At 61.6% G+C, this 25933-nt stretch overlaps 1 protein-coding gene across 1 annotated transcript; it reads right to left on the bottom strand.

Annotated features, from left to right (window-relative positions):
* Nucleotides 1-500: 500 nt before the first annotated feature.
* On the bottom strand, nt 501-23917 carry WNT9A (Wnt family member 9A). Its single transcript, XM_062189368.1, has 4 exons — nt 23823-23917; nt 5067-5323; nt 4322-4584; nt 501-2732 (listed from the first exon to the last, which is right to left on the bottom strand). Exons 1-4 carry the CDS (start codon nt 23915-23917, stop codon nt 2250-2252), a joined length of 1098 nt encoding a protein of 365 aa, XP_062045352.1. The 3' UTR covers nt 501-2249.
* Between the last annotated feature and the right edge of the window lie 2016 nt (nt 23918-25933).

The raw sequence follows: 25933 nt of genomic DNA, 5'->3' as shown, positions 1-25933 counted from the left end.
GGCTTGGGCAGCTTGAAGCCACCCACCCAGCATCCCTTAGCCTCGAAGCCCTGTGCCTGGCTAGAGAGCCTGGGGCTACCCCTGGGCTCCACTCACCCCTCAGGGCTGGGGTGTGGTGTCGGGGTCGTGCAGTAGACAGTGAGAGTCCCAGCGAGTTCATCACAGCTGAGAGCAGACCATGAGGCAGCTCAGAAGACTGGGCCTGCAGGGGCTGGGGCCTGAAGGGGCTGAGAGCCAACCAGAGAGAGCCTGGGGTGGGGTCTGTCATGCCTTAGGACCCATCAGGGCAGGAAGACTGAGGACCAGTGTGGGAGAACCCAGGAGCCAGGGCACAGGAGCAGGGCTCTGAGCACAGGGCCCTTTCTCCAGGATAGGACAGTGAGGCTTGGACACGGAAGGGGGCTGGGGCCACCCCTAGGCTGGGTCAGAGCTCACTATGGGTTAGCACAGACCCCTCCCATGCCACTGGCTCTGCGAAGGTAAGAGACTGAGATTGGCTATAACTTAAAATACATTTATTTAGTGTTTCCATTTGTTTCTGGTTCTGTTATACAAAGCTGTTAAATAAATACATTCTCCACAGTCAATCAGGTACACACCGACTCCCTGCGCAGATGAGGTAGAGAAATCGATCAACTGGCTCCTAGAGACTCAGCAAGGGCGGGCCCTCCCTGCATCACACCCACCAGACCAGGCACAGGTCCCCCCAGGGGGGCGGCCAGGCCAACCCTGCAGCGGGAATGCTGGCAAGAGGGAGGGACCACACTCGCTCCACCCTTGCCCCCAGACCATTTTTCCCAGAAGAGGCAAAGCAGCAGCCCCCACGCCCTCAGGTAGCAAGCCTCACATACAGGACCAACCAGCGGCAGCCAGTCTGCCTTGTGAAATGAGCACTCTTTGAATACGGAGGACACAGCCCAACATGGCATTCAAGGAGAGAACAGGCCCTGCCCACAGCCAGGGCAGGGACAAGGCCATCACATGAGGCCACCACGGTCACTTCCTGGAAAGGAGGCCTTGGGCGTGGGCTTAGAAGGCTTCAGCTTCAGCCCCACGCACCAGGCAGCCCTTGGTGGGGATGTTATCGGAGCCACAGGAGAATAAACCTTACCATTTATGATACGGGACAGAAACTGACATCAACATAAATAGGTTTTCTTTTAAAAACACAGTTCCTGGAGGAATCCACTCACTCAGTAGTCCTGTATCCACACCTGCTGCCCAGACCCTAACCCATGCCCACGGAGGTCGAAGGCTGCTGTCCACGCTGACGTGAGAAGCAGAGCCCACTCAGCGCTCCAAGGACTGCTGAGCACAGCGTGCACACACACACACCACACACAAACCAAGCCGTGTCCGTGTAGGCCAAAAGGTGCGGCTTCCTGCTAGCCAGGGCTGCCCCTAGGAACAGAGCAAGTGAGGCTCACCCCGCCGCCCTGCCCCAGAGTCTGCATCCATGGTGGGTGTGGGGGCTGCTGGCTGGAGCACACTTGGGGCCGTCTGCCCATGGGGCGAAGCAGGGACCACTGGGGGCCCTGGCTGGAGCACACTGGTGCACACAGAGGGCTGTGGCAGCCCCGTGTGCTGCCTGCCTCTGACAGCAATGCCAGCGTCCACCTTGGTTTAGTGGTTTCAAAGACAGAGCAGGTGGGAGGGAGCAAGGTCAGGAGTGAATGTTAGGGAGAGAAGGAGGGGTCCTCGCAGGCCGGGGTCAGGTGGAGAAAATAATAATTATTATAATAGTTAAATAATAGTAATAACTTAAAAGTCACTGATATTCACTCCGAAGAGAAGTGCTCAACATCAGAGAGGGACAGCGGCATCCCCAGGGCCGGGCATTGGCGGCCAGGCGCTGGGGACAGGGCAGGCTGCCTGCTCTCCTAGTGGTTTGCTCTCTAAAGGCAGTGCTGGTGCAGGGACGGCCCAAGCCATGCCCATCTCCACAGCAGCTCTGTGGTCACCAAGGTGCACCTGCTCTCCTGGCCTCAGAGGGAGCCTAAGGCGCAGGAGGGGGAAGGCCACACCCGGACTGGCATGGCAGGAACGGGAGACAGCTCAGAAAGCATTGGCCGCAATGCTCTCGGGTCAAGGGGAGGAAGCCGAGGCCCAAGGCACAAGCAAGAGGCCGGGCAGACAGGCAGGAGCTGGCTCCCACCTCTGGGCCCTTGAGAGGGGGCCACGGTGAGCCCAGACAGCCCTGAGGACCCTGGCCCTCAGCACCAGCTGTGCAGCCAGCAGATGAAGCGCTCTCAGCCCTTGCAGGTGTAGACCTCCTCGCGCTGCGTGCACTGTCGACACTCCACATAGCAGCACCAGCGCACCTGGCACTGGCAGGGTCTTGTCACCACTCGGCTCTGTGTGTTGTGGCCGCGGCCACAGCAGATGCTCTCACAATTCTTCTCCCGGTGGCACCTGCGGCCAGCGGTGCCCGGGGAGAAGCGGCCGGCCAGGCAGAAGCTGGGCGAGTCGTCCAGGTGCACGAGCTCTGGTGTGCGGGGCAGGGGGTCACTGCTGCCCATCCCCGAGGCCCGGCCCCGTGGCGGGGAGATGGCGCCCGCCTCGCCAGTGGCTTCATTGGTGGTGCTGCCCACCTTGAGTGCAGTCTCATACTTGTGCTTCAGGTGCTTGCCCACCTCGTGGAAGGGCGCCAGCTGCCGCCAACAGGTCCGCACCGTGCATGAGCCAGACACACCGTGGCACTTGCATGTGGTCTCCACCCCGGCCTTGATCACCTAGCGGGAGGGAGGGAGGGAGGGCATGAGGGACCCTTTGGTGGGCTGGACCCCACAGCCACCCACCCAGACCCACGCCTGGCTGGCGGTGAGCACCAGCACCCAGCACACTCTGAGGACCTGCTCACATGCGAGGACTGCCCAGGACAGAGACCCCATAGCCAGCACCTCTGACCTCCAAGGCCACCTTTGGCAAGGGCTCAGCCCTGTGCCCCACCCAAGGATCTGCCATCTGGTCTCCACACGCTGCTGGCTGAATTGGCCAGGACAACACTCTGGCTGGAGCCCTCTTGGGGCTGTCTGCCAGTGGGGCAGACTGGGGCCACTGGCCGCTGGCTGGTGGTCTGCATGTCAGCCAGCCACACCCCCATCTGAACATCAGGGACAATGAGTTTGCACACTCATGGAGGTGCCTGGTTCAGCCGGCTGGCAGGGGCAGGGGTGGACACCCAGGTCAGAGTCTCCCCCACGCCTGGGTGAGAGCTCCACACTACAGAGGGGACGGGCTGTAGCCCTCACCCACACAGGGTGGAGCACAGCCCCTGGCTGAGCCTTCCCTCCCTCCCAGCCCACCTGCAAGGACAGGCCAGCTGCCCTACGGGGTGCAGCCTGACCTCACGTGCGGGAGAAGCTGGGTGGAGGCCCTTCCCAGTGGGCCCCCAGCCAGCCAGCAGAGCTCCGACACTCAGCCTGGGGTCAGCTCAAAGGGGCCCCCCAGCAGGCAGCCAGAGTCCCATTTAACAATTTGCTGAGAAACCAGGACAAATGTAGGGACACTGGGCTGACCTCGGCCTGCTCCACACTCACACTTTTCATTAAATGTTTGCAAAGAGCCAGAGAGTGGCAGGGAGGGAGGGGCAGAGCAGAAAGAAGAAAGGGGCTCACCTTGGGAACTGGCCCTGCCGTGGTGGGCTGCACCTCACCTGTGAGCCCCTATCTCAAAGTCTGGCTGCAAAGGACAGCGCTGTTTAACAAGTGGGTGACTCAGAACCAGCTGCTCTGTCATGAGGGGCTTGGAGCAGGGCTAGCTCTCATGGCTTGGCCCCTTCCCAGCCAGGGTCCATATCCCAGGGGAGGGCAGAAGGAAGAAAGTCCCCGAGCCCCTCACACAGGTGCTGGCCGAGGCTTGGGTCACATCTGGGGTGGGGGTCCTGACCTCCCTCCAGCAGCATGGATACAGGAGCACAGCCCTGCTCTCCCTCAAGTCCTACTTCGCATCTGGGCACCTGTGCACTGGAAGAGTGGAGACTAGACAGGGCAGGGGAGGGATCCCGGACCTCTGGGACTGGGCCAGTGTACTCTGTGACCCCACCCCTACCAGTCTCTGCTGGCTGCTGTTGCTGGAAGGCCCGCCCCCCTCCTGGGCGCTCACCCAACCTGGGACCTCCCAGGGACCCCACGGGCCAGGGTCAGCTGGCGGTAGGGCCAGCCCCCAGCCACCAGAAGCAGCAAGGTGGCCACACTTGCATGACAACCACTCCATGGATGCCCCACCTCCGGGGCAGGGGTCTCCAGACCCCGTTGGCACCGTGCAGGGGCCACCTCTACCCAGCCCCTGTGGACCACCTGGCTGGCTCCCCACGGCTTGCCTTCACGCCCACGAGGTTGTTATGGAAGTCCACGCGCGCTCGCAGGTCTTTGCTGGACCGCCGGCCCAGGAACTCCTTGACGAACTTGCTGCTGTACTTGAGGTTGTCGCCACAGCCGCCCCACTGCCAGGCCTCGCGGTTCTCCAGGTCGGGCGCCTCGTCGCATGTACAGCGCTCCATGCGCCCTGCGCTGCACGCCTTGGCCAGCGCGTGCGTCAGTCCAGCCGAGGAGATGGCGTAGAGGAAGGCCGTCTCCTTGAAGCCTGGGGTCAGCACGGGGGTCAGCACAGCTGGGCACTGGGCCACGGCCCACCCGAGAACTTCCATGATGTGCGCGGCAGCCAGACCACAGCCTCCCCCAAGCGCTGGTGCCGCTGGGAGCACCCGGGCCCTGATAGGGGAGCGGAGCATGGGGAGCTGCGCCTGCCCGGGAGCCAGCCCAGGAGCGGGGTGGGGATCCGAGGCCCACCGGTGCGTCTGACCCACTGGCCTCCCCGCGACCCTGTGGAGAGGCTCTCAGGAGAGCCAGCGCCCCAGCCAGCCACTGGCGCAAAAGGACCGAGGCAACGGCAGGGTCTGTTCTGGGGTGGAGGCTGCAAGACCCCGACCACCTGGTGTTCACTGATAGCCTCATGGGCAGCCTGGGGCCCTGCCGGAGGCCAGGCCAGTGCGCAGAGAGGGGCGGGGTCAGAGGGAGGGCACAGGCCGTCCTCCCCAGCCCCAGTCCGAGGCGGCAGGCACTCACCTCGCTTCAGCAGGCTGGCGCGGTAGCGGCCCTCCAGCGTGCAGTTCCAGCGCTCGAAGCGGAACTGGTACTGGCACTCGAGCGCACTCATGCTCACCGCCTCCACCAGCGTCTCGGCCACGCCCGGGTCCCGGCGGCACATGCGCCGTTGCTTCCGTTCCAGCTTCAGCCGATCGCACGCTTTGTAGTGCGCCTGGGCGGCCGCTTCGGGTTCCAAGCTCAGCGGGAGGATGGTCAGGGGCTCGCTGCCCGTTAGCCTAGGCACGAAGAGGCGAGGGTGAGCCCTGGCCCAGAGCATGGTGGTTGGGGCAGGGCGGTGGCTGGGGCTGGGGAGCGCCAGTGGAAGAACGCCATGCAGAGCCAGGCCTGAGTGCACAGGACCAGGGGCAGCACGGGACCAGGCACCCCAGAAAGAGCCTGCAGGGGGCCAGAGGCAAGAAGGGACCCTTTGGGACCTGCCAGTCCCCATCTGGTTCTCCTCCCGCCCCAGCTGCCGGCTGTGCACACCCACTGCCCTCACCCTAGCAGCCACATGGCACTGTTGCTGCTGACCCATCCCGGCAACTTTAGAGTCCAGCTGATGCCAGGACCAACAAGCACCTCCTACTCCAAGAGACCGTAGGCCATGCCTGAGGAACACCCACTGCATGCCCTGGCCTATTTCTCCTCCCCAGGACTCAGCTTGGGGACCCTCACCCTCAGCTGTCACCACTTTGGGGTGACCATGGCTCTGCTGCCCCTGGTGGAGCACTTTGGCTCTCTCCTTCCTCCTGCAGCTTGGGCATATGCCTTGTGGCCTGGCCGGAATCTCCCGGCCTCAGGACCCTGGAGCTCTGGGTGCAGGCCATGCCGGCGGGGAAGACCCAGCTAAGCCCCCTGCACAGGCTGCCCCCAGGGCCACTAGCCTCGGCTCCACAGCTTCCGTGCACCAAGAGCTTCGCCCTCAGCCTCTGCCCCTCCACCCTCTGGGTCCTAGGTCCCGGCCTCCAGCTGTCTCATTCCTCTGCTCAGACCTGCCTGGCCCCAGCTCCTCCAGCTTTCCTGGGGCCCTTAGCACAGCCACTCCCTGGCTGCCGAGACATGTGCCCAAAGGCTGGCTCCTCGCCCTCCACCCAAGCATGGCCATCATATGCTGAGCCCTGACCCCTGCCCCTGATTCTAGGGAATATCTGGCCTTACTTCTGCCTGGTCTGCTCAGAGCTACAGACAGGGGACATCTGGGCCCGAGACATGTCCACCTCCAGCCATATGCAGGACTCAGCCCTTGGTGGGGAGGGGCCCAGTTGAGCACAGGCAGGGTCAGAGCCCCCACCTCCCTGCCCCTGAGGTTGAAAACAAGCTGCCTACACCTGTGAACACCTTGGCAGCCTGGATGGAGATGAGCAGAGAGCCCGGTGGGGATGTGCCTGGGCCTTGTGTCAACTGAGCTCACACTGACAGCTCCAAGCCCAAAGATGGGAGATGAGAGGCCCAGGATAACTGCCCACACAGGCAACAGAAACCAGGGCAGGAGGGGCAAAGCCACACATGAGGGCAGCTCACGTGGTGGAGATCTCTGTCCCCAGATAAGAGTGTCACCGCTGTGCCCAGGAGCCACCAGAGAAGCCGGGGTCACCCAGCTGTGCCTCCCAGGTCCAGGTCTCCCCAGACTGACAGGAGGAGACACTTCCCCCCAAGACCCTGGGTGGTCTTCCTGGCAGGCCTAGGGCACGGGGCAGCCAGAGCCCGTGTCCCCGCAACGTGAACCTGGGCCAGCATTGCGGTCTGTGCCCAGTGTCTTGATGAGCGAGACTCTGCCTGGCTACGCAGACAGCAGAGCAGCAAGACTGGGAGCTCCTGATGGTGCAAGGGGGCTCCCTTGGGACCACAGAGGCTGCACCATGGGCCCCAGGGGGCCCAAAGGGTCAACCAACTTCATCCCCTGCCTTGGACAGAGGGCACAGATGAGCATCTGTGGCCCAAAGGCTGGCCCTTCCTGAGTGGGCCTGCATCTCTGCCCCTCTCCTCTCCCAGCCCTGGCTGGCCCCTGCCTCAGGTGTGCAATAAACAGGTAGGGGGAGGCCCCCCAGGGCTCAGAGGCTGGGATGGAGCCTGGGTGTAATGGAAGCAGCCCCAGGGCTCGGAAGGTGGGGCCAGTGGATGAGCTCAGTCCCTGTGTCATTGGGAGCCCAGAAGGAAGGAACATGAATCCATCGGAGTATTGGCTTCAGACTGAAGACCTCTGTCCTTCCCTCTCTTTGTGTCACTCTGCCTTTCAAATAAATAAAATAAAAATGTTGTAAAGAATTGGATACTCTTTTTAAAAAGGGAGGGGACTCTGCATGGCAAAGCCAAAACAAGCAAGCAGCACCGTCAAGAGCCAACAGAAATCACAGTGAGAGACCCCGAATCCCAACCCCAGCCTTCTGTGCACGCGCAGGCAGCGAATGAAGGGACTAGTGGACACCGGACCAAGGACAGGCAGAGAACAGCAGACGCTGGCCCTCAGCCTGACTCAGAGAAACCCCTGTTAGCACTGAAGTGCAAATGCCTGGTGATAGGGAGAGAGGCTTCCACAGCTGTCTCGAGTTCCTCTGTTGGAACCCTGCACCCCAAGGTGAGGATCCCAGAAGTGAGGCCCTGTGAATGGGATGTGCACCCTTACGGAAGGGATCCAGCAGGTGGGCCATGGCCATGACTCCCAGCCGCCAGCACTGTGAGCAGTACTGGGGCCAGTGGAATAAGCCAGCATCCCTTAGGAGTGCTGCTTTGCGTTCTGGCCGCTCTGATTCCGAGCCAGCTCCCTGCTGATGCATCTGGGAAAGCAGTGGAAGATGGCCCAAGTGCCCGACTGGAGTTCCTGCCTCTTGGCTTCACCCTGGCCCGGCCCTGGCTGTGGCAGCAGGTTCAGGAGTGAACCAGCAGTGAAAGACCTTTCTCTCTGTCCCTCCCTCTGTGTCACTCTGCCTTTCAAATACATAAAACGAATCTTATAAAAACAAGACTCAGCTGTGAGCAGCAGAGGAGCACCCCCACCTCTACCCCCAGCTCTGTGTGCTGATTCACCCTCCACTGGGAGGCGTTAGTACAGCGGGAGCCTGTGAGAGTAAGTGGGGCCATGAGAGGCCGTGAAGCACTGGCGGCCTTGGCAGGAGAGGGGAGCACAGAGCAAAGACCACCCTGACGCTCACCAAGTGACGCCCTGCCCCACTTCAGAGCTCGCCTGCAAGGCCAGCAGCAAGGGTGGGCCCTTGTGCTGAGGAAGCTGCCAGCGCCCATCGGCCTGTTGGGGACTTCAGGATGCAGCCCGGGCTCCTGTCCCTTCACCCTCACTGCGACTCTTGATTTGCGTCCTCCTTCAGGTCAGCGGTGTTGAGCTGTGGGCCACTTGCACAGCTGCTGAAATTTCCCATGCGCCTGTCAGCCATCTTGGAGAAATGTCCCACGCCCTTCCCTCTTGCCCCAGGGAAGTTCTCGCTGAGTCGTCTGTGCACACACACACAAATGAACACACATACACTCACACCCTGGGGGGTTCTTGCTAAGTCGTCTGTGCACACACACACACGGGCATACACATACTCGCACATTTACACAAATGAACACACACACAAACACATACACACACGTGCCCACACACACCTGGGGGTGGTTCTTGCTGTCCTCTGCAAACACACACAGGCACACACCCACACCCACATGTGCACACACATCCGGGGCGGTTCTTGCTGAGTCATCTGCGAACATACACTTGTGGCACACACACACACTGGGGCGTTTCCTGCTGAGTCGATTGCGTTCTGTGTCCTTCGAAGTACACGCACACGTGCACACACACCCCCTGCTGTCCCCTTACGCTGTCCATCATCGTTGGCCATGCAGAAGCTTTTTCATCTGATGCAATCCCACTTGTCAATCTTTGCTTTTGCTGTCGATGTTCTGGGGTCTTACGCACCCACTGCTGAGTAGTTTTTCCTCCATTTTCTTCTAGAAATTTCAGTTTCTGGTCTTACAATTAAACCTTCAGTCCATTTTTACTTTTGTGGGTGGTGCAAGGTGAGGGTCAGTGGGGTGGTTGGCAACACCAGGCCAGTATCCAGCACAGCAGTGGAGATGGCTCTGAGGAGGCCTGCATCCCACACCAGGGGGCCTGGGTTCAACTCCCAGCTCTGCTTCCAACTCCAGCTTCCTGCAAAAGTGCACTCTGTGAGGTAGCCCAGGTACCCGGTCCCTACCACCCACAGGGGAGACCCACATAGAGTTCCAGGCTCCCAGCTTCAGCTGAACCCCAGCTGCTGCAGATGTTTGGAGAGTGAACCAGCAGATGGGGAAACCTCCACCCGTCTCTCAAATAAATGTCTTTAACATAAAAGGTGAAGCGAGGCAGAGACCAGAGCCTATGAAGGCCAAACCAGGGCTTCATGGTTTACTAGAAGACACAGAAGGCACCGTTCCCCCGGGGACGACCAACTGGGCTGGTGGCACCTTCAGATGCACGGCAGGGCCCGGGGGGCAGGGGGTGCTGCTCGGCCTGGTCACCAGGCCACGGCCCTGTTCAGTGTTCTCACGGAGTACAGTGTTAGCACAGCAGGCACACCCACAGCGCTCACACCTAGCGCATTACACCCGCCAACCAACCAATGTGAGACAAACTAGGAAAACGCTCTAAGCCACGGGTTCTCAGTCGCCCCACACTTCCGTGCCCCGCTGCAGCCAGCGCTGGCCTTGGCGTGTGCTGTGAGGCAAGGCCCCAAGTGATTCTCATGGGAATAGTGTCCACAGGACGACGTGGAGCGCCTTCTGGCTGCCCTGTACCTGGGCGAGGTGGAGGGCTCGTCTGTCCGCAGCAGCGAGCTCCTCAGCACACGGACGTTCCCCAAAGTCTCCCAACCAGGGTGCTCCTCAGGCAAGTTCCCTCTCAGATCCAGGCAGAAAACCATCTTTCTAGAGTACATCTTGTGTCTGTTCAGCTGCATGCCATCACTCATCTCCAAACAGCTTCCGGCGCTCCCTGGACCTGAGCATACGGCTGCCAAGAGGTGAGCCCGGTGGCGCAAAAGTGATGATCCAGACAACTGTGTGTACCGACAGCCACATGTGTGACTGCACCACGTGAGGCTCTGGGACATGTGTATGCTGCACAGTGCCATGACTGCACATAGGACACTCACGTGTACACTGCACAGTGGCATGTGTGACTGCACATGTGTGAGGCTGACTCACATGTACACTGCATAGCTGCATGTGTGACTGTATGACACTGACAGGTACACTGCACTGCTGTGTGTGTGACTGCACATGTGAGGCTGACTCATGTTTACACTGCGCAATGGCTAAAAGAAGCTCATAAGCAGATTCATCACCTCGCATACTCATTTTTGTGCCATAAACCCCAGAGACCTTCCTCGGAAACTCTGGACCCTTTGGTCAGGATCTCCCCAGTGGCCTCCCCAAGGCTTTGGTAACTCCCATTCCATCCCCCCAGGTGTTGTTTTGAGAGACAGAGAGTTGAGAGGGAGACCAATTCAATCCCCAAATGCCCACAACAGCAGGGCTTGGCAAGGTCTGGAGCCAGGAGCTGGGGCTCCTGGCAGTAACCAGACTGCCTCTGGCACTGCCTGTATCAGTGGGAGGCAAGAGCTGGAAGCCAAGCCATGACGTGAACCGCGTGGTGAGGGGAAGTCTCTCCTCTGGCACTCCCACTCCCGAATAGCCATCAGGTCAACTCTCAAGTGCCCACCTGCCTGTGCCCAGCTCACTCAGCAGGGACCCAGGCTGCACCCTGCAAGCTTCCGTCCTGAGTCTGGACACCTGGGTTGATGGACAGGCAAGGAACTGAGTGGCGGGCACCCCTTCCGTTCTTGACCCTGCACAAACCTAGAGGGACCCTCTGGACACAGTAGCAAGGACAATACAGCACCCGGGGGCAGGGCCAGTGAAAGGTGTCATCCTTGTATCCCTTAAAACCACCAGCCACACCCCACATTTTGTGAGATGCTGAACCTCAGAGGACAGCCTCTGACACCTGCCGACTGTGGCTGCCAGACAGCGGCCAGGCTACCCTGCTCCCTTGCCTTTCACTTGGCAAAGAAACTCCAGTTACCATTAGTGGACACCAAATGCCATCAACTGTCACCCATGTCCTTCAAGTCTCCATCAACCTGCCAAGGGGAGGAGCCACAGATCCTGCCTGCTGCTCTCCACGGGAGCTGCCCTCCCCAGGGTGGCCCTGGAAGGCCCAGGGTCGGGCTGGGGGTTGGCCTGGGCTCCTCCTTTTCTGGCTGGCCTGGGACCCCACACCTATGTTTGACTCTTTCTGTCCCTCCTACCCTCGCCTGCTTCTTTCCAAGATTTGTTTATGTTGAAAGTCAGAGTCACAGAGAGGGAGGCAGGGACACAGAGAGAGAGCCTCCATCCACTGGTTCACTCCCTCCATGGCCGCAACAACCAGGGCTGGGCCAGGCTGAAGCCAGGAGCCAGGAGCTTCTGGGTCTCCCTCGTGGATGCAGGGTCCCAAGGGCTTGGGCTGTCTTCCACTACCTTTCCCAGGCCTCAGAAGAGAGCTGGACCAGCACCCATGTGGGTCTACTGCCCCTAGATTTTCTTCCCTGTGCTCTCCTCGCTGGACTTCACTGCCTTGGCAGAGCCTGCATCGTGAAGACCATGGGGAAGAGGCTGCTTTCCTGTCCCGTGCACTTTCTTTTCTCCTCTGTCTCTGATCAGCATTACTGAGACAGAATTCCCACAGCAGAAGATCCACCCAGCTAAAGGTCTCCATGCCCCCACAGCCCTGTGCAGGTCTGAGAAGAAACCCACCCACTGCTCCCCCAAGCCCTGAGGAACCACTCGGCTGTGTTCGGTGTTCTATGTGCTCTCAATACAGCATCTGAGTGGAACTGTGACACAGCGTCTGCGTGCAGCTGTGACGCAGATTCTGGGTGACACAGCATCTGGATGACACAGCATGTGTGTGGAGCTGTGACACGGCGTCTGTGTGGAGCTGTGACACGGCATCTGTGTGCAGCTATGACACAGCATCCAGGTGACATGACATCTGGGTGACACAGCATCTGAGTGACATGCCACCTGGGTGACCCGGCGTCTGCGTGCAGCTATGACATGGCATCTGGGTGACAGAGCGTCTGTGTGCAGCTGACACAGCACGTGTGTGAAGCTGTGACATGGCATCTGGGTGACATGGCGTGTGTATGGAGCTGACACAGCACGTGTGTGAAGCTGTGACACAGCATCTGAATGACACAGCACGTGTGTGGAGCTATGACACGGCATCTTCGTGCTGCTGTGACATAGCATGCAGGTGACATGGCATCTGGGTAACATGGCATCTGCGTGAAGCTGTGACACAGCATCTGAGTGACATGCCATCTGGGTGGAGCCGTGCACCATCTGTCCTTATGTGATGGACTCCTCTCCCTCAGGCTTTGCCCACGCTGTACTGCATGCCACAGTCCTGCTGCACACAGACCCCACATGCTGCTGCTGCGGTGAGCGTCCCAGGCCTGTCCTGTGTGCAGCTTCACCTCTCTCAGAAACAAACCAGGAAACAAAGTCATTGGATAACAGGTAGGCTGTGTGCATGACCCACAGAGGAACGGTCAGGACGTCCTCCCGAGTGACGACCTCGCTCCATGTACCAACGCCCCATGAAACAGACATCTGAGAGGGGAAACTGTGACAGCTCCCATCTACTGCCCCTCCCCAAACATCTGCCCCAGCTGAAACCAGGCCAGGCCAAAGTCCAGAACCAGGGACTCAATCCAGGTCCCCATGTGGGTGACAGGTGCAATCACCATTGCCTCCAGGATCTACACTGGCCACTGGAGTCAGAAGTCAGGGTGGGCACACACCCAGGCTCTCCACTCCATTCTCTCCTCCTCTTCAAATGCCCGGGCTGAAGCTTGGAGCCTGGAACTCAATTCAGATCTCCCCCATGGGTGGCAGGGACCCAACTGCCTGAACAGGAAGCTGGCACCGGAGCCCAGGCACTGGGCACCCACACGGGCATCTCAGGCATGGTCTCGGTGGCTCCCGCCCCTGCCCGTCTTCTTTCCGTCACGCCAGGGCTTGTCATGCCTCTGTACTTTCAGCTTCTGTTACTTTCCCGGTTTTGCTAATGTCATTCACATTTTCAGATTTTTGGACATGAAGCCATTCACTGCTTTCCCCTGTTTTCTCTAAGGATCTGCAGGCTCCCAGAGGAGAAGCCTCTAGTGCTTCCACAAGAAGGGTCACAAGTGTAATGGCTGCACCGTCCCAGTCTCCCTTGTTGCACCAAGTGCATCTTGCCACGCTTCCCCTCGTTTCTGAACCGTGGTTTGCTCTGCGACCCCGGCTTTTCACCGTGGTGCTCAAGGCTCCCTCTGATCCACAGCCTCTGTCACGTGGCAGCTGTCACCACCAGCTCTGCTCCCAGGGCACTGCCGTGTTCCCCGCCCTAACATCTGTGTGTCTCCCTAGGGCTGAGTCATACCTCGACCCCCTGCCCCCGCCAGGCCCCAGTCGGCCTGCCCTGCTCTCCTGGCTCCACTCCAGCTCCCCTCGTTTGAGGCTCTCTCTCCTCCCCACCCCAGCACCAGCACAGGGGTCCGTTTGCTGTGTTCTGCCCCAGTCTGGGCCCCGTGTGGGTCACGGCTGCTCCCCCAGCAGTCCCCACAGGGCTCCCTCCCTCCCTCCACCTCTGGCTATAGCTGAGACCCGGCTGCTGGGAACCTCACCCACGTGTTGGTGTCTCCCTTGCTCTGCGACTGGCACAGGCTACGTTCCAGTGGGAATTTCCCTTGCACCTGCCTGGGCAGACAGTGGCTTCCTGGGTTTTCATGCTCCATCCAGGTCCAGAAAATCCTCTACCTTGCCCTGCAGATATCAGCCGCGGCCCCTCCCAGTGCCCCGGCCTCTGGGGCCTCCTCCCAGCAGCAGGTGCCTGCCTCTCTGAGCTCCTGACCCGCCTTCCAGATTGCTGCCTCCCTTCGGCCAACTCCCACTGGATCCGGTCCAGATCTTTCCCTCCAGCTCTGTGTGGCAGGAAGCGTCCACTTGGTGTGCGAGCCATGGCTGTTGTCCTGGTGCCCCTGGCCGTGCTGCCAGGCAGGCCTTGGTCACCGTCCAGAAGAAAGGATTGCAGGAGTGTGGTGAGGCAGAGCTGGGCCACACGCTGTCCCCGAAACCTCAGAGAGACCTCACGGGATGCGGGTCTCTGCAGGTGCAGCTGAGGAAGAATCTCAGAACCAGATCCCGCTAGATGAGGTCCGTGCTGAAACACAGACGCAGGAGAAGCGGGGATGGCGGGAGCAGAGTCCTGGCCGCACCGTGACCCCTGTCTCATGGCCTCCAGCCCTAGGACACGGTAGTCCCCATGCTGTAAGCCACCGGCTTGTGCTCAGTTGTAAGGGCTGCCCCAGGGCACGGTCTGCATTCCAGAAAGGTCTATGCACACTTGCCAGGCTTCCAGGGCTCTTCCTGGTCCCAGACCACCCAAGACAAGGGAAGTCCAGAGACCCTGAACCGTGCCGGGCAGGCAAGGCCAGACGGCCCTGTCGCTGTGGCCTAGGACCCCAGCTCGTGGTGGGAGGGCCTCCTCTGATAGGCCCTGGTCTTTGCCCTGCCCCCTTGTCTTGTGAGACTCAATGTTTTCTGGTTCAAGGTCTTTCTCATTTCCACAGGCTCCTGTCACCCCTTTATCAGCTCTTCCATACTTTTAAATAGGCATGTACATGCACACATGTGTACAACACACACCCAGAAGACAAGCATACATGTGTAACACACATCCATTCAACACACATGTACACACACCCACACTCAGACATACAACACACGTGTACACACACCCACAGAGACAAACACACAGGTACAATACCAATCCACACATACTATATACACACATGTGCGCACCCACACCCAGAGACACACAACACATGTAAAACACACATCCACATACAATACACATATGCACACACATGCAACTCACCCACACCCAGAGACACACAACACACATGTACAACACACCCACATACTATATATGCAAATGTGCAACCCATACCGAGACACACAATACACATATGTATAACACATACCCACACCCATAGACATACAACCCACATATGTACACCCACATGTACAACACACATTGAGATATACACTACACATATGCACACATATGTGCAATACATACTCACACAGAGGCACATAATGCATACCCAGAGAGATACAATATACACACAAGCTCACATAGAATACATACATGCACACATGTGCAACACCCATATGGTACACACTTGTGACCTATGTATAAGAACACAATACATACATGTGTGCACATGTGCACAGACACAAAAACATACATGCACACCCATGCATGCCTGCCCACATGCAACCACATAACACACTCATGTGTACATATACACCTGCCCACTCATGTGCACACGTGTCCACACAAGGCATACACCTACATGTGCACACACATGCACATGCATAACACAGCTTCAGCTGCCTCCAGCAATGAGTCTCGGAGCCACATGGACCATGTGAACACAAATGGGTGCCTCCATCATGGTTGTCACATGTCATTCTGAACAAAATGGCAACAGTGTTTTGAGTTCCACAAACAGGCAGGAACCTGAGGAGCAGGGGTCTGAGTGACGTGAGGAGAGACTGGACGCAGACCACCTCCTCAGTGGAGACCAGCAGTGCCCAGGGAGGGGCCCAGACGCCACCCCAACCTTCCCTGTCTCTGGAGCTGCAGTCACACAGGCAGCCGTGAGGCCAGCTGCAGGCTCTGGCACAGTGGGCCCAGGAGCCGCCTGGCCTGGACTGCCATGTGGGACAGCACAGAGAAGAGGTCCAGGCAGCAGAGACCCTGCAGAGGGCAGCGGGCGTACATGGCAGAGCAGGGCGCACATCTGCTCTGTGTCCCAGTGGCCAACACCCAAAGCCGGGCAGCGTGTAATGAAACAGGCTCAGCTCTGCAGGCTGAGCCCTGTGGAGACCCACGGAGCAGCCCAGCACAGGTCACAGGACGGGCAGGAGGTGTGGAGCCACTTGGGGGCAGGCACCTCTGTTTTTAAGAGTAGTTTTTCCCAAATTTTTAATTTGTCTTATTTATTTGAAAGGCAGAGAGCGTACCAATTTGCTGGTTCACTCCCCAAATACCTGCAATGGCTGGGGCTGGGGCTAGGCTGAAGCCAAGGGTTCAGAACTCCATCCAGGTCTCCCATGTGGGTGGCAGGGACCCAAGCACTTGAGCTGTCTCTGCTGCTTCCCGGGGTGCGCCTAAGCAGGAAGCTGGCACTGGGACCTCAGGTAGGGCTCAGACTCAGGGATGCTGGTTTGGGCTAAGGGAATCCCAAGCAGTATCAGATTGGTGGGTTATTTTTATTTTATTTTATTCAAAATCCAAAGAGACAGAGAGAGACAGAAAAACAAAGACCTTCCATCTACCAGTTCACTCCCCAAATGATGTCAACAGCCAGGACTGGGCCAGGCCAAAGCCAGGAGCCCAGAGCTCCATCCAGGTCTCCCACACAGGTGGCAGGGACCCAAGCACTTGAGCCACCTCTGCTGCCTCCCAGGGTACCCATCAGTAGAAAGCTGGAATCAAGAGCCAGGACTCGAACCCAGGCACAAACGCCCCAAACGCCCACCCGAGGCTCTGGCTGTTGTAGAGAATGCACCCCAAGTGAGAGCGGATGGCGTCCCTCCCCAGATGGCTCAAGAAGCCCGTCCCCCGGGCCACAGGCTCCTTCCCACTCACGGCAGAGGCAAACAGAGCAGCCCAAGCCCCTCCCACCAGCAGGCCACACTGAGGGCCTGGCCCTCCACGGGCCAGGGTGGAGAGAGACAAGGCTGCCGTCCCAGAAGCTGCAGCGCCCAGCAGATGAAACCTCAGCCCCGCCAGGCGGCATTTAATTTCTGTGTGAAACAAAAGCCAAGCGAATTCCAGGGCTGAGAAATGTGCTAGGGTGAACCCTCCACCCCCGCTCCTCCGCAGGAGGCCAACCCCGCCTCCCTCAGGGCAATGATAGCAGTGGGTGCCCGGCACGGGCAGGGTCACGTGCCCTGAGTGAGCAGGAGTGGCAGGGACCAGGAGGACGTGTGGCCAGGGCAGTCCAGTCTCCTCGCCTTGCCATCCCAGGGGGAAGCTGGGTGGGCAGAGGCCAGCAGTGTCCAGCCACTGCCCCAGCACCCGAGGCACTGCCCAGCAAGGCTGGGGCCCTCACGCCCAACAGAAATGCCCTGAGGACCCTAGCAGGAGCTGGTCTCTCCCCACAACAGCCACCAAGCCAGCCCTGTCCTGCTCGTGTCAGCACAGTGTGCATGGGACCCTCTGTGGCCACCCCAGCTCTGCCAGTCCCTGAGGGCTGCCCCACCTATGGCCACCTTGGGAGAGCAGCCTGCAGGAGCCCAGGCCTGGCAAGGCAAGCGACCCACTGGAGCACACAGGTAGCAGTCCCAGCTCCCCGCACCCTTTCAGGTGTTGGCAGGCCCCCAGCTGCGGAACAGGTGGTAGGGCAGGGAGACCCTGGGCCCCTCAGGCAGCTGCTGGCATCACCTGCCTGGAGCAAGTGCTCCTGTGCCAGGCACAGCAGAGATGGCCAGAGACCACCCCACTCCGTATGGGGACTTCGGGGCTGAAACCTCGGCTGGCCCTGTCAGTGCAGGAGGCGGCAGCCCTGCTGTCCTCAGGCCCCGGGAGCCGCTGGCGGCGCCTGCTCCTGGGCCAGACCTCCAGCCCACTTCCCCTGGCTGCCCGACCTCAGGTATCGCAAAGAAAAACAAACGCAGCTTGCGGCTTGCCTTTTTCCATTGCCTCGTCCGGCCGCTGGCCCAAGGTGCCGGGGCTGCCAGCTGGGCGGCTGGGTTTCCTTCTGCGGGCAGCGGCACTGGGCCAGCCAGGATGGCACGAGGAGGGGCCAGGCTCCCGGAGGGCCTGGCCTGCAGCTCACAGAGCAGGGGCAGTCCGGTGCCACCCAGATAGGCAGGCACCTGCGCTTGGCCTGGCTGACAGATGTGCCTTCAGACAAAGCCTCTGGGGAACAGGCTGCCACACCCACGCTGTGGTGCTGCTGCACCAGGGTCTCGGGCTTGTCCCTCACCCATACCCGGGACAGGAGCTCCACTCTGCCCTGTGGTGTGGACCCAGCCTGGATCGAGTTAGGGTCCTGGGCAGGGTCAGGGCTGGAATATTGGGTGAAGGAGCATGAGGGGCTGGAGGCCCCTGTGGGTCTCAGCAGGGGACACACAGAAGACTCAAAAGAGACAAACAGGGCTCAGAAAGGACTCAGGGGGACACACGGGGGACTCACAGGGGACACACACGGGGCTCAGGGGGGACACATGGGGGACTCATGGGGGACACACGGGGGGCTCAGGGGGACACACGGGGGGCTCAGGGGGACACACGGGGGACTCTAGGGGGACTAAGGGGGGACACGCGGGGGACTCAGGGGGGACACCCGGGGGATTCACGGGGGACGCACAGGGGACACATGGGGGACTCAGGGGGGCACATGGGGCTCAGGGGGGACACAAGGGGACTCAGGGGGACACACAGGGGCTCAAAGGGGACACACAGAAAATTATCAGGCTCCCTCCACAGTTGAGAACAACACACCCAGAATGTCACTGGGTTTCCGGAAGAGGTGGCAGCCCAGGCGGACCCTGCTGGGACAGCACAGGTCAGCCTAACCTCACAGGGCAGGTGAGGGCCTACAGGAGGGGTGGCTGCCCTGCACCCTGACTGTCAGAGGCCAACACCCAGCTAGGGCCTCCTGCAGCCCACCTCCCTTCTCCAGGGGCACTGGCTTGGTCCACAGGCACCTCCCCAGACAACTGTGCCTCATGCAGCCCCTGCACAGCTCACCGGGCATGGCCGGCACAGCCTGCCACAGCATAATGCACAAAAGCTGATCAGGAGGGTGCTACAGAGCCCTCCGAACAGGTGTCCTCTTCCTGCGCCAGCGGCGGGGGCCAGGCAGCCTCTCCCCACGTGCCCTCCCTGTCCTGCGGGGCTGGGGACCGGCACAGTCCCTAAGAACCAGCCCCGTCCTCGGCCACCCAGGGGGCAGACAGAGGGCCCTGCCTGGACGGGCACCAGAGCAAGCGGCAGGGCTGGGCGAGATTAAGCCAGCTGTCCCTGGGTCCAGACGGCTGGGCTGTGGGCAGGACATCTGCTCACACAGCTGAGGGGCCAGGTGGGGCTGCTTCTGCCTCACCTCAAATCCCACCACAGGACTGCCAGACGCCACGCCCCGGTCTCCAAGGGAGGACAAAGAAGCACGAGGACCCCTGCCCCACAGTGTGGTCTGTGCTTGTTTTAGGGGCCAGGGCAGAGATCATAGCCCAGGGACCTGCAGAGACACAGAGGCTGGGCATGGGGTCGACACCCCCCCCCATGCCAGGGAGAGCAAGCAGGGGAGGGAAACAGCCCCCACCCAGGGGCTCCTCCCACACCACTTCCTCACACCCACACTCGGTCCCCTAGACTGGGAAAAGGAATCCGTGGGCAGAATCCAGGAGGAAGGCACGCCTGGATCTCTCCTCACCACCTCCCAGAAGTCCCCTCAAGCTCCCGTCTGGTTCCAGGCCCCACCCCTCCACCCCGTGCTGCAACTTCACCAGCAGGCTCACTTCCAAAAGGCCTCTGGCCGCCCTCTAGCTGCCCCAGCTGCCCCTGTGAACCCTGTGGCCTGGACCCTTCTCTGAAAATTTCTGAACCCCTAGAAGACTCTGGGTGGCCCCTCTTCCACACAAGGGCCCTCCTAGGGTTCCAGAGGGGTCCCCTGAGCTGGGGGGGGGGGTGTGTCTCTGCAGACAGCACCTGCCCAGGACATGGCAGTCCCTGCACACCTGACCCTGAACTGCTCATCTGCCCCAAGCTCTGTACTTCCTGGACTCTGGTCTGCTCAGCCCACGGCAGGGCCCCAGGCCCTTGGCCACAGATGACCCTGGACACCCTCTTTTCAGCCAGCCCTCCAGCCCCCAGGGGTCTCCCACCCCCGCCCATCACTGCCCTCCCAGTGGGTCTCCCATCCCCACCCATCACTAGCCCACCATGCGGCTGGGTGATTCTGGGTGTAGGCCCTCACCTACACCCAGGGCAGCTGCCCCTGCCCTGGGACTCTCCCTGGCCTTTTCTCCGACCTTCCAGGAGCTGGCCAGGGACCCTCAGTCAGTGGCCACACAACACCCTCAGCTGGGCCTAGCTTGGTGCAAAGTGAGGCAGAGCAGGGGGTGAGGGCAGGGCAGTCAGGGGGCTGATGGAGGCATCATGCAGGAAGCACAGTCCCCCCTCTCCCTGAGAACAGCCCCTCTGCTGCCTCCTCTCTGAGTCCCCTGGGCCCAGAATGGGCTCCCACCCCATGCGCCAGTGGACAGGGGATGGCACCCCACACCCTGGCTCACCCCACAGCCCCTGTGGCATCTGCCAATGTCATCTCTGTGGAAAGCAACCCACCAGGGCACGGGTCAAGAAATAAGGCTCTCCTCGGGCTGCGAGAAGGTCCGGGGTATTAAAGGAGCCCTCACAACTCAACGAGAAAAAGAGAAACCAGCCAAGTAGAAAAATGGCCCAAGAAAGGGAACAGACGTTTCTCACAGCAGGTGCACAGGCGTCCAACAAGCACAGGAGACACTAGCTCATCACACACAAGGAGACGCCGCCTCGTGCCCACTGGGAAGGCCAGAATAAAGTTTAAAAACCAAATAAACAAAACAAGTGTGGGTAAGGAGGTGGGGAACTTGGAACCTGTGTGCACTGCTGGTGGGAACCTGAAACAGCCTGGCCAGAGCTACCACAGGACCCAGGGTCCCCCTAGTGAATGACCCATTGAATCATAAACAAATAGACCCCTGCCACAAAGAGTCCACACGTGGCAGCCGAGAGACAGAAACAGCCAGGGATAGGTTCTCGTGCTGCTGCCTCCCCTGAGTGGAATGTAACTTAGTCGTAGGCAGGAGGGAAAGGTTGACTCATGCTGCAACATGGGTGAACCTCAGCATCGGGACACAAAGGCCACTGATGCAGGACCCACGAAAGGAACTGTCCATGGGACAGTGGGTTCCCAGCTGCCAGAGGCTGAGGGAGGTGTCTGGGATGAGAGAAGTGTTCTGGAATTGGACAGTGGTGGCGGCTCTGAGCTGGCTATGTTCAGGGGGAGTGCTGATATGATGTGAGCTATGTCCAGCAACTCAAGGAATGGCTGGGCTGGCTCCAATGACCACTGGGCCTCTAAGTGGCCAGAGCTTTCAAAGCCTGTCTCTCCTTGTACCAGTTCATAGCCTAACCCTGCCTCCTCCAGGCAGGCTTCCAGGTTGCCTTAGGGTGCCCCACAGCCCAACCAACACCAAGGACCAGCCTCAGGGCTCCCCACGCTCCCTGCCGCTTCTCTTAAAGAACCCAGCAGGCAGCTCCACGCCTCCCAGGGACTCTGCTGAGGGCTGCTGTGCTGCAGAGGATCCCCAAGAAAAGGTCTTGGAGGTGCCCAGCCCAGCAGGAGCAGCCCTCAGACCCAACTGCATACCCAAGGCCTGCAGCTTGAATGCCAGAATGGCCTGTGGCACCCCCGCCAAACTGGACATGAGTCCCGAATTTTGGCCCTTAGGATCCATTCTGCCACCTTAGTGGAACAGAGGCAGGCCACAGGGACAAGCCACACCCCCTAGGGAGAGGGTCCCAAACTGGCCGTGCAACCCCTCATCCTGCTCACCCTACCCAGGAGGGGGTGGGCAAAGCATCTAGGCCCAGGAGCACAGACACGTGGCCAGCTCTGGGGGAGCCAGATGGGAACACCACCTGCTACCCGGGCAGAGACATGTCCGGGGGGACGAGAGGGGAGCCCCTTCCAGGGGCAGCTGGCCTGGAGGGTCCTGCAGGGTGGCCAGCGGCCTGAGGAAGAGCAGCTAGAGAGGGGTAGGGTTGGGTTGCAGCTGGGGAGGGGGCAGGGAGGGCCCCCTCAGGCTCACGTGACCCTCCCTGGGCCAGCCTCTCCTCTCTGGGTTCCTGGGTTGTAACTGGAGCCGCGTTCCTGCCTGGGAGCCTCCGTGCCAGGCAGAGCTTTTGAGAGGGGGAAGGGAGAGGAGAACTGAGGATTCCAGCTCCTGCTCCTTGCTCCCTCTGCACTCAGCTCAGGCCCACGCCCCACACCCACAGGGACCCTGCAGCTCAGGCCCTGCCTGGCCTCTCATGTCTTGGGGGCCCTCCCCTCCCTTGGCCAGAGGGGCTGCTGGGCTTCCCAAGCCTCCCGCAGGAATCCACTCAAGAGTGAACCCAGGCTCCAGCACGGCCCCTCACCACCAGGGAAACTGCTGGCTCTGCTCTCTGGTTCAGTGCATCAGAGGGAGTCCTGGCCCCCATGCCCCCACCCCCTCCAGCAAAGCCACACCTGCCTTCTGGATGCCCTCCTGGGGCAGCTACAAGGAGGAAATCGCCCCTGGCCAGGCCCGTGGGGCCAGAGGACAGGGCCCAGGGTGCTGAAGCCCTTACCACCTGCACCACGCCAGCACAGTGTCCACAGGCACCCACCAAACGCAGCAGAGCCGGGAAACTCCCTGAGACAGAGGGGCAGGGGGTCGTGCCCACCGGTTAGGATCTGGGGGCACAGGGCCAGCAGTATGCAGCTCCCAAGTGGGATGAAGCCTGCCTTGCCGCACAAGCCCAGGGCTGTGGCCGCCTGGGGCACGAGGCTGGCTGACAAGGGGCCGTGAGTCACCCCCGACCTGCGGCCAGACGGGCTACCCTCCGGTCCTCCCCCTCGCGCTCTCCGAGGCTGGGGCCGCGCAGATGGCGAGTGGGGGCTGCCAGCGGGGCCAGGGCTGTGCCCACAGTCCGAGCCAGGAGGCGGCCTGGGGGTTGGAGGCCCAGCAGGGACGGAGACGCAGGGCTGACCCTGGACGAAGACCTGGCGGAAAGGGACAGAAAGAGGGGAACGGAGGGGAAAGCAAACACAAAGGGAAAGTTTCCCATGAACAAATTTCGTTTTCTTTGAGAACAGGATGCACCTGCGGGGCTTCTCTGCCCAGCCGGCCCTCCCCGCCCTGGCAGGCGTCGGATTCCTGGGCCAACGGGGCCCTCTGCCGGCCAGGCCGCCGCGCGCCGGGCTCCCGGGCCAGGGGCGAAGGAACAGGTGACCGGCGAAGGGCGGCGGTCCAGGGCGCGGCCCGGGGCAGGCGCTGGGACTCGCGGCAGGGAAGGCGCGGAGACGCGGGCGCTGACCCGCACGGGACCCTCCCCGGTCTCGGCGAGGGTATCCTGAAGGGGCCGCCGGGCGCAGGCATCCCAGACCCGCGGAAGGCGCAGGAGGAGGCAACGGCAGAGGGGCACGCGCCGCCGACCCCGCGAGCCGCTGTCACTGGGACCCCGCGTTGGGCGGCGGTCTGCGGGTTGGCGACGTGCGCGGCCCGGCCCCGCGCACCGAGCCAGGTCCCGCAGACTCACGGCGAGAGCCGGATCCAGGCCCTGCCCAGACGACGTCAGAGGCAAAGCGCAAGAAAAATAAATTCCTCCAGCTTGCAGGGCTTCCCCCTCTGGGGCTCAGTGCAAGGAACATCTGGATTTTGTGCGTATTGTTGTTGTTGCGAAATTAACTCTCGAGGAGAGACAGGAGGCGGGCAGGCAGGCGCGCGCGGGGCGGCGACCCCAGGTCATGGGGCACCGTCGGGAGCGCCCGCCTCGCCACCCCGGCCCGCGGGCCGTGCGCCGCGCATGCCGCCCGCCACCGGCTCCTGGCCGCCCGCGCCCGCCCGTTCCCCAGGGGCACCTACCCGAAGTAGGCGGCCGCGGGGTGCAGCGCGGCGAGCAGCAGCGTCAGCCCGAAGGCCGCGGCCGGCCAGCGCGCCAACAGGGCCCCATCCAGCATCTTGCCGCGCCGCGGCGGCGACCATCGCGCTCCCGGATCCGCGCAGGGCGCGCCGCGGCCGCCGCCCTCTTATAGCGCCCGCAGCCGCGGCCGCGGGGCGGGGCGCGGCCAGCTGGGCCCGGCCCGCCCCGCGCCCGGGGGAGGGGGTCACGCCGGCGCCGGGGGCGGGACGAAACCCGAGCCGTGCGCCGCCCCGGCCGCCGCAGCTCCCAGGGCGGGCCTCGGACGCGCCCCGCCCGGTGCGGGGGAGGTGCGGGCCGGGGCGGGGCGGCTGGGGCGGGGCCCGGAGACAACCGGGGGCGTTGGGGGGGACCTTGGAGAGGCCGGGGAGGAGGCTTTGGCGGCCAAGGCGGCGCCCGGCGGGGCGCGCGGCGCTTTTGCCTCGGGGCCCGGGCTGCCTGTGCGGGGCCGAGGCTGCGCAGCGGCTCCAGCCCGGGAGCGGCTGCAGGTGGAGCCCTGGCCCTCCGCACCTCCCACATCTCAGCTGCCGGGCCGACGAGGCACACCTTGGCCAGGCGAGGGCGGCCCTCTGGACCCCGGGGCGCGGGGGCGGAGGCGGGTCGTCCAGCCGTCTGGGAACGCTGCCATGTCCTCTCCCTTAGATTGAGGAAGGGGCGCTGGCGGCTGTGGCCACCACCAGCCCTGACCGCCGGGTAGCACGCTTCTTGGAGCCCTGTCCTTGCCTCACGTGGACAGCGGTGGCCGCAGCCGCTTCGGAGGCCACAAAGCTTAAGGGACTCCAAAGCCCGGATTCAAAACGGACACCAGGAGAGAGCCACCCTGGAAAGCCCCTGGGTAGGAGCCGCAGCCTAGCGGCCAAGACGCAACAAAAAAACCAGGCTCCTTAGTCAGGCTGTGAGCCAGGCAGCGCCCCGCCAGCCGAGCCTGGAGACCCCAGGGACGTGCCAGCTCCCTGTTGGAACCGTCGCGTGCGAGGAAAGCAGGTGGGAGGGGCACAGGGGCTGGCGCTGACACAGTGCCTCTCAGAGGGTGGGTGCCCCTTGGCTTCCCCTGTGAGCACCCAGGTGAGTACCAGGTGATCTCCACATATGAGTGTAGCTGGGTAAGGAGGCTGGGCCCACAGCATCCTCTCTGGGCCTCTTTTCCTGTGGAGTGGCGCCCTGTCTATGTTGCCAGCCGTGCTGGCTGGGGAGCTGTGGCCGCCCTGCCTGGGCCCCTGACACCAGCTCTTGTGTGGAGAGGGCAGTCCTCAGCCCTGCTCCTCCCCACGGGGCAGGCACCGCTCACCCAGGCTGCAGGGACTGGAGGACCCTGCCCACCTACTACTGCTGGCTTTAGCACCTGGAAGGTGAGAGGCAGGAGACGGGAGACCCCATGTGCTGACATGTTTAAAGGCAGGCAGCTCTGGTCTCGTACACATGTAGGGTAGGGGGTGCTGGCGAGAATGGTCCTCGTTTATGGAGCTGGGAAGGGAGGGTTCTGCTTTCTTCTGGGGGAGAAGGGATGGGGAAGGGGTGCAGGCCAGACCCCAGAGGCCCACCAGATAACATCCCAGGCGCCCGCCCAGCTCTAGCCTGGGGCCAGAGTCTGTGCCAGAGGTGGACTGGGGCTCTGCAGATCACTGCAGTACTCCCCTGCCTGTACCTAGGGAGGGGACAGCAGATGCAGGTGGCACCACCTACTGCCAACACTCCCTGTCTGGATTTCCCAGGCCTTGAACCTCCCTCTCACTGCCTCACTTCCTCAACAGCAAACGAGGCTGAAGTGGAGCCCAGGGCGTGACATCCCTGCCTCCCTGGCACGCACCCCACCCTTGCCCTGCGCACTCTCATCTTTCTGGCGTTTCCATATCTGCCCAGGCTGTCAGCGTCAGCCCAGCCCCACGGTGCACAGCATCTGCACCTGCCGGGAGGTGTGTCTCCCCATCTGTGTCGACTTCCACCTTTCTCCTGTGTACAAAGGGGACAAGAGCCGGGAGAGGAGGCCCGTGAGGTGGGACAGGGACAGGAAATGGCTGGCGTTCTGCACCTCCTGATGCTGAGCGGCTGGAGGTGA

This window comes from Lepus europaeus, chromosome 4 (assembly GCF_033115175.1).
Source record: "Lepus europaeus isolate LE1 chromosome 4, mLepTim1.pri, whole genome shotgun sequence".
Taxonomy (NCBI): domain Eukaryota; kingdom Metazoa; phylum Chordata; class Mammalia; order Lagomorpha; family Leporidae; genus Lepus; species Lepus europaeus.
This window is presented reverse-complemented; position numbering and strand designations above follow the sequence as displayed.

Excerpts from the sequence above, each read along its gene's own strand:
- WNT9A (XM_062189368.1), bottom strand. The coding sequence starts at position 23,917 with ATGCTGGATGGGGCCCTGTTGGCGCGCTGGCCGGCCGCGGCCTTCGGG. Across the intron at positions 4,585-5,066 it reads CGCCAGCCTGCTGAAGCGAG|GCTTCAAGGAGACGGCCTTC; the intron begins GTGAGTGCCTGC and ends TGCTGACCCCAG. Across the intron at positions 2,733-4,321 it reads ACAACCTCGTGGGCGTGAAG|GTGATCAAGGCCGGGGTGGA; the intron begins GCAAGCCGTGGG and ends CCCTCCCGCTAG.